This window comes from Mercenaria mercenaria, chromosome 1 (genome assembly GCF_021730395.1).
Source record: "Mercenaria mercenaria strain notata chromosome 1, MADL_Memer_1, whole genome shotgun sequence".
Taxonomy (NCBI): Eukaryota; Metazoa; Mollusca; class Bivalvia; order Venerida; family Veneridae; genus Mercenaria; species Mercenaria mercenaria.
In genome coordinates, this window is record NC_069361.1 from 106878789 (window position 1) to 106894199 (window position 15411).

Genomic DNA, 15411 nt, shown 5'->3' on the forward strand with positions numbered 1-15411 from the left:
TCCGGGTTACGTCTGATGCAATATGGCGGAAAGACTGTAACCTAGCTGACTTACTTTCACAACTAAATGAAATGTATTCTGGAGTAATCGCATACCTAAACTGGAAGCATTCGTTACATTTACGACCGAATTACAATTAGAGACTAAAATTTTTAATCATGGAGAACGATTTAGAAATATTCGAACCAACAGAGATGGAAAAGCTGCCTGCAAATTTGCCTCCAGAGGTAACGGTTTTGTTGTTTTATTTGTTTTATTTTATATATTAACTGAAGAAATGACAAGTTGTATTATTTTCATTATGGATTCGCTTTTTGATTTATTGACTTTTTAAGTACTGTAGCTTTTGTTTACATGACATCATCTCGGTATTTATTTTGACAGCTGATTTCATGCGGTCCTGCAATAAACCACTAAGGACCACTAAGGACCGCTAAGGACCACTAAGGAGGCACAAAGGACCACTAAGGACCTCTAAGTGAGCACTAAGGACCACTAAGGGGTGACTTAGGGTACAATAAGGACCCTTAAGAAAAATGTAAGAAATAAATGTTAAAATAAAAAAGATATGAGTAAATTATTTCAGGCAGTTTTCCTAGCAAAGACCGCTAAGGAGGCACTGTGGGCCACTAAGGACTATTAAAGATACACAATGGACGAATTAGGGGCAATTATGATAATAATTATTGAAAGCAGTGCCAATAGATTGTATTACTTTAATTTTCAAGTTTAAATTTTAATTATAAGATAGCATGGCTAGCTATATAACTGAGTGTTTATAAATGTCTCATGAATAAATATGCATTTTGACTGTATCACATAACAACACAATAAAAAATTAGTAACTTTATTGTCATCAATTTAAAATCATGAAATCTTATTTAACCTTATTTATTGATATAATAATTATAATATATTGATATAATGTACCTTAACAAATTCATATACTATATGTCATATCAAGAAATCAGATATTAAATATTTACAGAATAATAAAACACACAATTATATTGCTTACAAACATACTAATCACTAAAAGTCATTGAAAATTTTGATTAACCTTACCGTATTTTAATTTTGTACCTTAACAAATTCATATACTATATTATATGTCATTTCAAGAAATCAGATATATATTTATAGAATATTAAGTTATCAAAAGTTCTATATACAAACATACTAATCACTAAAGTCATTGAAAATTTTGATTGACCTTATTTTAATTTTGTACCTTAACAAATTCATATACTATATTATATGTCATTTCAAGAAATCAGAAAAGTAAAACCATTATATAATGTAACATCAAAAGTATGCCCACTTATTTAGCCTGATTAATGTATAATAAACAAGATTATCATTACCATACAAATCTATATAATCAAAAAGTGTGCCCACTTAATCAGCCTGATTAATGTGTGATAAACAAGATATTAAAGGGCAGTGCTATACTGCTACTTGATTATACAGTAGCAAACATGCATCTAACCTAATCAAAGTTGACATGTGGGGAAGAACTTTTGTGTTCAAATAATTCATAATTAATATTTTATAAAAATAAGGGAGAAGCTTTTCAAATTGTCAATATTATTTCGAGATTATTTTAAAATATCATATGTTAACTCAAGTCAAGTCAAGTCAAGTCAAGGCAAATAGTTTATTTACGTCTCTTCATACGTATAGCATGGTAAAACATTTATATATACAATATTTTCAAAAAAAACACGTATGCCTTTCTATACAGAAATATAAGAGACAATGTGATCTATACACATTTACATATTCTAAAACCTAATATCTATTAAGATGACTAAGTCACCAACATAAAACTATTAAAATCTTTATATGCAGAAATACCTTCAAAAGGTTACTTACATAAAATTAAACAAGTAAAAAATTAAGAAGCATGAGGAAACTGTGAATCTATCTGTGGCTAGGTGCAGATAATTACTGTAGGGAAATTTTGTGTCTAAGATGTTATATGGAAATTTGAATCTATATGTGACCAAATAAAGTTAATAAGCGCTGTCAGAGGACAGCAACGCTCAACTATTCGACAGCCTTGTCAATTGAATGAAAATTAAAGTCAGTAAAGGGGCATAACCTGTAAAATTCCATAACAGGGTTAAGGAACTATAATGGGTTTAAATTAAATAAACTAAATTTCAATTTCATGTCAAGGAAATATGTGACAGATTCAATAATCCTTTACTGCTTATCAAGCAGATTGTTAAATTTACTTAGACTTTAATATTTAATTTGTAATTCTTTAAACAACGGACATACTAGAATATTCTGTTATATATTTTTTGGCATCGTTAATAAACATAACATTTTTAGTAAAATCAAATAATATCAAATTAGTAATTATTCATACATCAGACATACTAGAATATTCTGTTATATTATTTTTTTCAGCATAACATTATTCTAGTAAAATCAGATAATATTTTATTCATACAACGGTCATACTAGAATATTCTGTTATGTTATATTATATATTTTTTTTTTATTCTGTTATATTATATTATTTTTGCATCATTAAGCAGCATAACATACATCTCTGAGTCTGTACATAGGTTTTTTTACGTGGTCTTGCAGGCATAATGACAGACTTTAAACAGTAGCAACGCTCGAACATGTATATCATAAAAGATGATAAATTTAGGTGGAAATTTTAACATTAGAGTCAGTGTACCCGGTTTCGCACACATTTCCTAAGAATACCTTCATGTCTAGCTAAAAATGATTAAATTTGAATTTACCTCTATATGTTTTAATAAACACACTTATTTCGGTTTGAAACACGCTACTTTCACTTCCCACTACAATGACGTCATACCTCTAAGTGTACTTGATTCGGATAACATATTTTGACCAGTTGTTGCATTTAAGTGTACCCGGTTTCGCACACCTTGCTATTTATAGAACTCGGTGATAACAATGCAGTTACTCAACAGAAAAATATTAATTAACTTTTTAACCATTTATATAATTCAATTTAAACATGTATTTTCCAATAAAACATCTGAAAGTGAAATTTAAAAGCAGTTATGAAGTGAAAGCTAGGTACCAAACCCTGTTTTTACTTCTAAAAGCAGAAAAGGCTAAAACAACTGAATACATGAAACAAAAATAAAACAATAGAAGCTGTTGAATCACAAAAGACCCCCACAAGTCTAATTATTCGATTAAGTTCTCTGTTTTAATAAAAACGTAAAGCAAACAATCAAATTCATGAGACATTTATAAACACTCAGTTATATAGCTAGCCATGCTATCTTATAATTAAAATTTAAACTTGAAAATTAAAATAATACAATCTATTGGCACTGCTTTCAACAATTATTATCATAATTGCCCCTAATTTGTCCATTGTGTATCTTTAATAGTACTTAGTGCCTCCTTAGCGGTCTTTGCTAGGAAAACTGCCTGAAATAATTTACTCATATCTTTTTTATTTTAACATTTATTTCTTAGATTTTTCTTAAGGGTCTTTATTGTACCCTAAGTCACCCCTTAGTGGTCCTTAGTGCTCACTTAGAGGTCCTTAGTGGTCCTTTGTGCCTCCTTAGTGGTCCTTAGCGGTCCTTAGTGGTCCTTAGTGGTATATTGCAGGACCCTATTTCATGAACTTGGCCTACTTTTGAGACATAAACAAGGTAAATGTAAGCTTTATTCAAGATGCATATAAATAACAGATCATATGCACCTAGAAAGACCTTATCATCATTATGCAACAAACTAGCACTCCAGCAGTCCAAATAATAGTATGTTTGGGGACAGCATGATAACTTTTGCCTAGCTGCCCTGTCAGGTCCAAACTTACTGAACAACATATTTTCTGTTAGGAAATCCCCAATGAATTAAATCCTTTGGGAACATTTCCTGGTATATTTGTTATGATTACATCTCCACGGTGAGGATGCGTACACCGGATATTGCCACCAAGTGATAAGGTATTTTCCGAAAACATGATTATTTTTCGTCAACAAGGTAAGTAAAATCCCGATTTACTATTGTATTATACTACTACAGAAGAAAAGATCATTACTTTTCATAACTAGATACTATGTATATGCTTTCATAAGCGTAAAATGGGTCAATCTTAAGTAGAAATGCTAAATATTTTGATAAAATGACAAGTTTATCATTTGATAAATGCATGCCGTAAAAACATTTGTCCCGATACCATAACATGTTTGCATTGTGGGGAAAATCTGAATCGTACGTTTTATTTAGTCACATACAAAGAAAAAATGTGCAAAATTTCAGCTTTGTAAATGTTCAAATTACGGAGAAATCGGTGATAAATGAGCGTCGATTGTGTACTGTGTATTGAGTTTTCAAGGTAATATTTGTACTGTGTATTGCAGTTTGGTGTACTGAGTATTGATATTGAAAAATGTGCATGTTTTCAGCATTTATGGTCATAAGATAGACGAGGCATGTAATTCCATTGGCCTAAATGATGGAATGTCTTTTTCTGTTTGCAGATGAAATTTAACTTCACAGCGAAAATAACAAGCACCAGTTTGAACACTGTTATTACAACTTACAATTACAGCGATATGCCAGTATCACTCCGAGAAACTGTCTAGATTGGCCACTGCCGAGTAAAGACCCAGCCACAAGTTCAGCCGTGAATTTAAGTTTTATAATAATGGAACACAGGATATGATGACAAGTGTGGAAAAGGTCTCACTTTATAAGAAGAGCAAACATGAAAATATGTTATCCTTTCGCTTTCATACTACAAAGAGACATAAACCTTGGTCAGTAGACGACCTTTATCGATTATTGTGTCAATAGTTCAAAGGTCAATATGGTAGGGGCTTTGAACTTTTAAAGTTGTTCCTCCTCAATAACCCTAGACACATTTAACGCAAAACTTTCGAACTAGTTTCACTTGAAATGTTCTTAAATAATATAATCAAAGCTATTCATATTGGTTTAAATGCATTGTTCTGAAAGGTAATTAGCTCACCACTTGCTTCATACGAAACAAAACAGGAGTCATATGCACTGAGCAATTTGTGTTAAATGTAGGAGGAATCAGTGCAATTCGTTATCACTTTTATGTGACCAACTTCCCTGTTGACCAAAATTGTATATTTATTGTCAAGGTCAACTTCGAACTATAAAAAAGATCGGGAACTCACTTGTAGATCATTTCGATTTTTTTCATGTATACAAACTGTTGAATGTCAAATGTTTATGATCTTTGGTTTAAACATATATTTATTCCCAACAATATACATAACTATATTTATATACTAACATTACAAGTACAGTTGGTGGAAAGGATTAGAATGAAAAACAAATCTTATAGAGTTCTTCTACCATCTTATTATTATCTTTGCTATTTTATGAATTTGTTATTACGTTTCAAGTTTATTTAATAAATATTTCAATGTACATGGCTTTTTTACTTTATCAAAGTAAAACATTACTTTTACAATATTACTTGGTGGTAAAATAAATCTGTCACAAGGAACCTATTTCAGTATCAATGCCCAATCTTAGTGGAAGTAATGTACACTCATCACATTTATGCAGTAACTAGCTGCTTCTTTTAATGTCAATAAGTATTCGTCTGTCTTGCTTTTCTCTTTCCTCTTAATTTAGCGTCAGAAACGCGGTCTCTGTTATGCAAGAAGTTGTATAACTGTAAAATCAGTGGAAGAGTTATAAGCCAGCTCTTCAGAACAACTTGTAGTCTTCACTAAACCTCGTATTAACCAAGTTGTCGATGAAAACATTTTGCGACGTCAAGAAATATAGGGAACTATAAAATCGAAGAAAACATTTCTTGGCATCTAAACTGATTAAAGGTTATTTATTCATCCATCGTATTTTGTCACATTCTTCATAGACTGGATAACAATACTCCCTGAAAACCCTGGCTATGGAATTGCACTCTGTGTAACATTGAAAGTTCCATGTACACTGCCGTGTATGTGTCTCTACATTATATTTTTGTACTGGTAGCATGTGTAAATGGTGAGTTCTGCTAGATGGTGAGGTAGGTAGCATACATTTCCACTGCCGTCAATGAACAGGCTACTCACCATTTGTACAAATCAAAGGTTTCTTTCTGTTGCAAATTGGTCCCTTTTGTGAACGGGTTCCTTTTTGAAACAAGTATGTTGATATTATCTGAATCAACAGTGTTTTCTGCTTTTTTTCTTTGCATATGTCTGGTGCAATCTTGTAATTTACTTTTTTGCCGTTTTGGTCGTTAGCGTACTATAATATTCTCGTCATTTGGGTGGTGTTCAACAAAATGACATACAATGGCCTTAAATTCGTTCGTCCAGCCAGCCATAAACACACATAAACAAGTTGAATCTGCAAGGAAAAAATCACAATTTAGTATTTATTAGTAGGGCTGGACTTTCTGCTAGATATTGACAGTAAGTCTTAGTGACATCCCAATGCAAAATTATAAACTGTTTTTGAGATAATTCGTGTAAAATCAACTTAAAATCAATGCTCAATGGAAGAATAGAATATATATTTACAACTGCTAAACGTAACAAAACATATTACCCGCTGTTGCACTATGGTGACTGAGAGTTGCGTTTAGAGCTTATTACATGAATTACAACAGAGTAAACGCTATAAAAATCAATGTAAAACATCACGTGTCTTCAGGGCTAAAGAAAATACTGTTTTGTACTTTGGAAAGGAAATGATAATGTACATTTTGTAAGATTAATTCTATAAAACTCAGCGATAATGTAAACAATACACAGTACAGTAAAATTTGATACAAGTCAATACTCAGTACATATATTTGCAATACACAGTACACCATCGACGCTCATTTATCATCAGTTTCTCCGTCATTTGAACATTTACAAAGCTGAAATTTTGCACATATTTTCTTTGTATGTAACTAAATAAATCATACGATTCAGAATTTTTATCACAAGACAATAAGTGACGATACCGGGAGAAATGTGTCCCTGACCTGCATTTATCAGATGATAAAGATGCCATTTTATCACAAATTTTAGCATTTCCTTATAAGATTGACTAATTTTACGCTTGTGAAAGCATATACGCAGTATCTAGTTATTAAAAACAATGCTCTTTTCTTCTATAGAAGTATAATACAATAGGCAATAGGTGTTTTACTTACCTTGTTGACGAAAAATAAACACGTTTTCGGAAAAATACCTTATCATTAAGGTGGCCCCGCTGACCTTTTCTGAATATAGATTAAAGTGTGTTTTGTTTCATGACAGTCAATGTAGATATCCCCTCGCACCTGTTCACAACACATTTCCAAATATTTAAAGTCTCTTAGGCCATCCTTAAAAAATTGTTTGTTTGCAGTAACGCGACCCAGAATTTTTAGTGTGGGTAGGTAGGTAGGGATTTTTTTTTTTCGTTTTTTTTTTTTTGTATGCTAATTGTACAACACCTGCATTTTCTTTTTAACCCTCTGGTTTATACACCTTTTGGGTACTAACACTTCTCTGTAGAATGCTAACTTGATTGTAACATATCTGCAAGGGTGATAGTTTTCACATAGTATGAATACTAATATTAATATCACCTTTTTAATAACAATAAAAATAACAGATAGCCTGACACCAGTCAGAAACAGAGTTTATTATCTCCATATGAAACTAAAAAATTTAAGATTATCAATATATTAAACAAAAATAATTGGGGAGACCTTTTGAATGGCCTTGCACTGGCTGGGGTAATAAAAAAAACATTACATTCCTTAGGATTCCTACTACAATGGACAGCATTGAAGTACATAGCAAAATCTTTGATATTTTACCCTGTAGACCTGAGTCTGATTACTAGCACCGCACTCCTTCAAAGCCTATGCATCATGTAATTTTTAGACAATACTTAATTGTTTTACATTGTTTACTCAGGGCTAATATTTTAGGGAGAAGTCATTTCTTCCTCAGCTAAGATTATGGAGAAGTGGAGAGATTTTAGGGAGAGGTGGAGTGATTTTAGGGAAACGTGGAAAGATTTTTAATAGCGCCATGACATGCAAGTTGAAAATGGAACTAAATATACTTATTTTTTTTTATTATTTCCTGTCTTTGTTTAAGTCTATTGATTTAAAGTAAATAACAAATTCACTGAAAATATCACTGATTCTGTTTTCTTAACCTTCAATGTAAACCTAATTTCTTATCCTTGTGAATCTAATGTGATTAAACTGCAAATTATAATTTTTTTTTCACTCTTGCAATGATTGCCGTAACCAAGAAAAGCCTAATCTGAATATGAATACAATTAAAAAAAGCTAGGTTAATTCCATATCAGCAAAAAATAAATCAAGCTCCCAGTGCTAATGCACTCAAAGTCAAAACACAAAAACCCATAAAATCATTTCACAGTCACTTCTTGAATTAAATACATGTCAATAGCAGTGACATCACTATGACATCACACAGAATACACGTCTTCTTTGATCTGCTAGTGTCTTCTTTGCTACTGTCGGCACACATTAAAAGAAACAGTTGTCAAACAGGTTAAACCCAGTTTCTGATGGCAGGTGTCAAAAATTTGCATGAATTTCAGTTACATTATTTAAGTCACAGAAAGTTTCAGTAATAATAACTATGTTTCTAACGTCTGGGTTTTGAAAAATAGGAAAAAGTGGACCCATGGAAATTTAATTTCACTTAAATAGGAAAATCTAGAAATGTAAACATTATGGATTTCTTTCGCTGGTTTTAGTCATTGCATTGAAAGGATGTTTAACTTTTATAAATAAATTTTCAGGTAAGAAAATTTTGTTTGTCTAATTTTTTTGACGTTTATTGTGCTCTTTCCAAGTGACTTGTGCAGTGTCACTGCACTTTTATCCTCGGGGCAGATTAAAAAGATTACGCAACGACAAAAGATCGAAACTAAAATTATTATTTGTTTGCAAAATTGTTTGAGAAATTATAATAGAATGATATCCAAGAATTTATCTATCCCAGATGTTTTACGTACGAGAAAAATCATTATTTTACAAATCTAAAACGTCTGCAGTATTGCACAGATAACACTATGTACCACGATTTGTTGTGGAATTTTCTAAACAACTTCTTGCATGATTTTTTTGTAGTATATCAGGAAATCGGCAGGGCGTTCGGTAGACCCGAGGTTCTGGGTTTTCACTCGCACTTATCGAGAAAAATTCGTATTTAACCCACACAAAAAATGTCCCGTGCGTCGGCTTGACCCGAGGAAATTTTCTTTTATGCGTCTCGAGTTTGAAAGTACTGCCCCTTGTCAATCAAAATCCCGGTGAATTCCAATATTGTTCGCCGCCATAAGCGGAAGTATGGCAGTAGGCGGAGCTTGGTATATTAATCAGCTTCTGGCAGATGTCAATCATGCCACGCGCCGACTGACACGTGGGCTTCTCGCGGTTTGTATTTGGTACAATAATGTCCGTCATTGCCAAAGGTATTTATTGATCAATGTGTAAAAGTTAATTGATAAACAATGCATAGAAGAGCAGCCTATTATCGTATTTGTGTCACTTGTTAATTAGCGGTATACAGAAAGCGTAACATTCACATATTTTGTTTCTTATCGGTCATATCGATTATTCATGTAGTTGAACCTCAACGAACACTGTCTAGAAAAACTTAGCGATACAAATAGTTACCCAAAAGAAATAACGAAACAGGAAAGAATAAAAACACGGCACCGATAAAAAAAAAATCCGAGTTTTGGGTTAAAAAATTGTTTGAGTCGCGGCGATTTTCGTGAGTCGGTCGCGTTACTGCAAACAAACAATTTTTTAAGGATGGCCTTATTTAAAATGATTCATGTTAAGTTTTTAGCTCGACTATTCGAAGAATAGTCTAGCTATTCTACTCACCCTGGCGTCGGCGTCGGCGTCGGCGTCGGCGTCACACCTTGGTTAAGTTTTTGCATGCAAGTACATACAGCTATCATTTAAAGGCATATAGCTTTGAAACTTATTTATTCTTTTTCTAGGTCAATTACCAACCTCACTGGGTCAAGTTCCATAACTCTAACATGTATTTTGAGCAAATTATGCCCCCTTTTGGACTTAGAAAATTCTGGTTAAAGTTTTACATGCAAGTTACTATCTCCAAAACTAATGCAGATATTGAATTGAAACTTCACATGTGTCTTCGGGGTTATAAAACTAGTTGATAGCACCAAGTCCCATAACTCTGACCTTCATTTTGGCCAAATTATGCCCCCTTTTGTACTTAGAAAATTTTGGTTAAAGTTTTGCGTGCAAGTACATACAGCTATTACTAAAAGGCATATAGATTTGAAACTTATTTTTTCTTTTTCTAGATCAATTACCTACCTCACTGGGTCAAGTCCCATAACTCTGACATGTATTTTGGCCAAATTATGCCCCCTTTTGGACTTAGAAAATTCTGGTTAAAGTTTTGCGTGCAAGTACATACAGCTATTACTAAAAGGCATATTGATTTGAAAACTTATTTTTTCTTTTTCTAGATCAATTACCTACCTCACTGGGCCAAGTCCCATAACTCTGACATGTATTTTGAGCAAATTATGCCCCTTTTGGACTTAGAAAATCCTGGTTAAAGTTTTACATGCAAGTTACTATCTCCAAAACTAATGCAGATATTAAATTGAAACTTCACATGTGTCTTCGGGGTTATAAAACTAGTTGATAGAATCAAGTCCCATAACTCTGACATGTATTTTGGGCAAATTATGCCCCCTTTTGGACTTAGAAAATCCTGGTTAAAGTTTTGCGTGCAAGTACATACAGCTATTACCAAAAGGCATATAGCTTTGAAACTTATTTATTCTTTTTCTAGGTCAGTTACCAACCTCACTGGGTCAAGTTCCATAACTCTTAACATGTATTTTGAGCAAATTATGCCCCCTTTTGGACTTAGAAAATTCTGGTTAAAGTTTTACATGCAAGTTACTATCTCCAAACTAATGCAGATATGGAATTGAAACTTAACATGTTTCTTCGGGGTTATTAAACTAGTTGATAGCATCAAGTCCAATAACTCTGATATGCATTTTGGTCAAATTATGTCCCGTTTCGAACTTAAAACTCTTTTGATATTTAACATTTTGGGTAATAATTTCCTGCTTCTGTGACAATATTTCAAATAGTCGAGCTTGGCTGTCTTACGGACAGCTCTTGTTACATGAGTATTGACATTAAATTTATTGTAGCAAGTAAGTCTGACCACTTGCAAGGTGTATAGGGCCAAGAAGTGGTAAGTATGAGAGGTGTCCCTCTGCTCATGTTAGGGTGGTTAGGGGTCTTCTCTTGAAATTTTTGAAATACATAAAGGTATAAAATGATGATTCTTTTGTCTAAAATTTGAGGTACAGGAGGACGTACCTTCTCATTAGTCGAAGTTGATTAATGTTGAAACTTGAAATTGGCCTGAATGTTCCTTAGGTGGTCTTTTCTTAAAATGATCTTGTGGTTTCACTTGGTTTCACATGATAGGGGCTTCCAGAGCTAAAATTAGAAAGATCTTTAAATGACATCTCCTGAACTACTAGTTGGAATTTGAAATATTTTCACACAAATGGTTCAGCTTCTGTGGCCCTCTTCCAATATTTTCAAATTATTACAACTGGTCTTAAAACATGGCTACCTGAGGGAGTGTGGTCAGTTTTCTGTATACAATGTGTACAAAGAATTAAGATTGCTGAAATTACTCAGATCCATCAAAAAAAAACATGGCTGCAAGGGTGTGTGGTCACTTCCCTATATGTGTATATAACTTGGAACTTTAAAGGTCTTCTTGTATGGAATAGCTGGCCTGATTTTGAAATAATTTCACACGGATGTAACCCGCTGCCATGAGTGTTGGTGTAAGTATATGTATGTTGTAGAAACTTGAAAAATCTTCTTGTTTGATATTATCTCTTAGTGTCCTAAGAGAGAACCATTTGACCCAGAGCCTTAAAACTTCATAGGGTGATAGGATTTACAGAGTAGACGACCCCTATAGTTTTTGGGGTAACTGGATCAAAGGTCATGGTCACAGGGGCCATCCGTCTGTTACACTTCATTTTTCGATCAATTACTGGAGAACCATTTGACCTAGAACCTTCAAATTTCATAGGATGATATGGCCTACAGGGTAGATGACCCCTATTGTTTTTTGGATTACTTGATCAAAGGTCAAGGTCACAGGGGCCTGAATATGGAAAACCGTTTCCTATCAATAACTTGAGAACCATTTGACCCAGAATGTTGAAACTTCATAGGATGACTGGACATGCAGAGAAGATGACCCCTAGTGATTTTTGGATCACTTGATCAGAGGTGAAGGTCACAGGGGCCAGAACCTGGAGAACTATTTCCTATGGAGTATCAATAACTTGAGAACCATTTGACTCAGAACCTTTAAACTTCATAGGGTGATAGTACTTACAGAGTGGATGACCCCTATTGTTTTTGCGGTCACTGGAGCAAAGGTCAAGGTCACAGGGGCCTGAACATGGAAGACTATTTCCAATCTATAACTTGAGAACCACTAGACCCAGAATGTTGAAACTTCTTAGGATGATTGGACATGCAGAGTAGACGAACCCTGTTGCAGCTCACCGTCGGTGTCTCTTTGACTTTCGCTTCTGTCCGCTATTAACTTTTTGCCTGTTACTATTATGCTTTGGGGGAGACATGCGCTTTTCTACAAAAGCATCTTCTTGTTTTTGCATGATTTTAGTAAATTCATGTTACAACAATGATAAATACATTTTATCAGATAACATCTCAAAGCTAATAATTACCAAAATATTTTTATTGACATATTCTGGGGTTTTTTTTTTTTTTCAGGTTGAAGAAGGTAATATAGAATATAAGGTACGTATGCATCACTTTACTTTATTATCAGGAAAAAACTCAATTTAATATACAGTGCATTCGCGGTGCTACGAATCGCAATTTAACGAAATACCGGTATACTACAAAAAGATGTTGTGGTCCAGGCTGCTTTCCTTCTTATTTCTATGTTACAAAGTCGCGGTTTTACGAAAATGCAATTTTACGAAAAATGCGCTCCTGCGAATGTATTTTTATGCCCTTAAAGCCTGTTTTCAATTTTTTTTTAGTTCCGATTTTACGAATACCTGTATCGTCTAAGTTTTCACACCTTCCATAATGGCGTGAAAAAAGCTTTAGAGTGGAAAGTGTCACGATCAATTAACTTGGTGTAAACAGTAATTAAAGTGTGAAAACTTAGTTATTAAATTCGAAACATACGCTGTGTTAGTGGTTATTTTTTTCTTCTCTAACTATCCGATTGGATGGCATATCAGTCACACTTGTTTCAATATCTATACGTCTAAAACAATCACTAGATAAAACAGATAAAAATATTTAAGTCCTGATCGTCTGTAAATTGTCGTTTTATTATACCAAACAATTCAGTGAAGGGTAGCTGAATCGGTATAGGCAATTGCTATTTTTGTTCTCATGCAACAATGTACCCTGTGTATGTTTTATGTACAGTGAATAAAAAGTGAACAAAAACAAAACAACCCGTTTTACATTTCAGATTCGAATAAGATTTGTAGTAGACCCAGATGTACATATAAAATTTGTATACATGTACATGTACTCCGATACGAAAATAACATGTTTAAAAATCACGGGTTACAACGTGTAGATATCAAGGTGCTGTGTAGCGAAATTTCCTATGCTGGGCTCGAACGAAAATGCAATATTACGAAAAAAACGGCCGGTCCCTTGGCTTTTCGTAGGATCGCGATTGTACTGTACTTGAAAAAAAAAGTTAACAATTCAGCGTATATTCTGTAAGATTTTTTCTTTTTTTTTTTTTTAAATGTATAATTTGAATCATAGTTTGTTTGAAAGTAGCTTTGGTTGATTAGAACCTCATCAGAAATACAATTTGAATTAGAGTGTAAAAATCTGTTAATGGATCACTGGTTGTAGGTGTAGGTCAAGGGTTCAGGCAGTAACAACTTCAAGACTCTGCTAAAAGTTTAAAACCTGCAGCCAAAACTGATATCCTAGAACCTGATAATCCTGTCTTCAAATAGAACCAATGACAAGAGTCTTTTTCTTGCATACCATATTTTCTACAAGTAATAGAAAAAGGAATAGTATCTATGAATTCATACATCCATTGATAATACATACATGTAGCAATCATGATGGGGCAATTCTAGTCGAGTGCCCTGAAAGCTTTAAGATATTTCAAGGGCAGCAGTTCTTCAGTGTTACATTTTGAAAGTGTTACAATTCTTCCTTTTATTTGTAACATAAGCAAAACTGAGATCTTTCTGTTTACATTTGTAGCTAAAGCTAGTAAATCCAAGTCCACATAGAATAGAACATTTAGTTACTCAGATGAAATGGAGATTAGAGGAGGGACAAGGGGAGGCAATCTATGAGATAGGGGTGGAAGATAATGGACTGCTGGTTGGTCTGTCACCCATGGAGCTCAGAGCCTCTGTACATACACTGGAAAATATGGCTGAAAGGTTAGTATTTGATGGCATGTATCTTGAACGACTTGATTTTGTGTTGTACATACATCATGTATATTAAAGTTAATTGGTTGGTCTAATGCTAATGGTGCTCTTAACCTCATTGCGTTCACAGTGTATATACTAGAAAATATGGCCGAAGGATTGATTGATTGTATAGGTCAAGCAAATTGATCTGTTGTATACACACACTGCCTGTTTGATCTGTCTCCTGTTGACCTTAAGGCCTTAGTATGATTGACAATATGTAAAACTTGAATTGAGGAGAAACTGTTGAGAAAAATGGTATGTTAGAATACACTTTACAATTTTTTGTCATTCCCATTCTGAAGCTGATATTGCAGTTCACAAAAATAACAGGCAATTAAAGCATGGGTCATATATTTGAAATAGGCAGCTAGACTCAATAATATTGTCTGCTTTTAGATATGACCTTTTAGATCAAAGTGGTATCAGGTTCTGATACAAGTAGGAATATCAGTGATTCTGGCTCTCAGGGTAAGTGTTTTTGCTATAATTGAACCTCATTACCACCAAAACAGTTACCCTAGAACTGAATATTCCTATCTGCCTCTCCTGCCAGTGACATATTGTTATAATACTGTTTTGTCTTATTGGCAAAATTTATCAGTACTATAAATTATGCTCATCTTTTTTTTTTCACAGCTTTCTTGAATAATACAAAATATGTTTAATATGGAAAAAGTGTAAATCTTCATATAATATATTTACAAAGCACTGTTTATTTCAGGCTCGGCGCTACATTAACGATATTGAGAGAACGTTGTGTGGAGGGTGACTATGGTGAGGAGGACAGGAGAGCTCTAGAAATTCTAGTCCGCAGAGTCCCAGACGATCAGAAGGTAGCATTTAGTTAAACTCTGAGAATTGCTAAAACAGCACTGTAGATTGGATATTGTT

The 15411-nt window shown here is 33.5% G+C and overlaps 1 protein-coding gene across 1 annotated transcript in view; it reads left to right on the forward strand.

Annotated features, from left to right (window-relative positions):
* The window catches only part of LOC123527492 (GTP-binding protein 2-like), a 31571-nt gene continuing 16160 nt past the window's right edge, over nucleotides 1-15411 (forward strand). The window contains exons 1-4 of the mRNA XM_053519912.1: nucleotides 1-227; nucleotides 12812-12838; nucleotides 14300-14484; nucleotides 15242-15353. Coding sequence (XP_053375887.1) covers nucleotides 159-227; nucleotides 12812-12838; nucleotides 14300-14484; nucleotides 15242-15353 — 393 coding nt within the window. The 5' untranslated portion in view covers nucleotides 1-158. The remainder of the gene's footprint in view (nucleotides 228-12811; nucleotides 12839-14299; nucleotides 14485-15241; nucleotides 15354-15411) is intronic.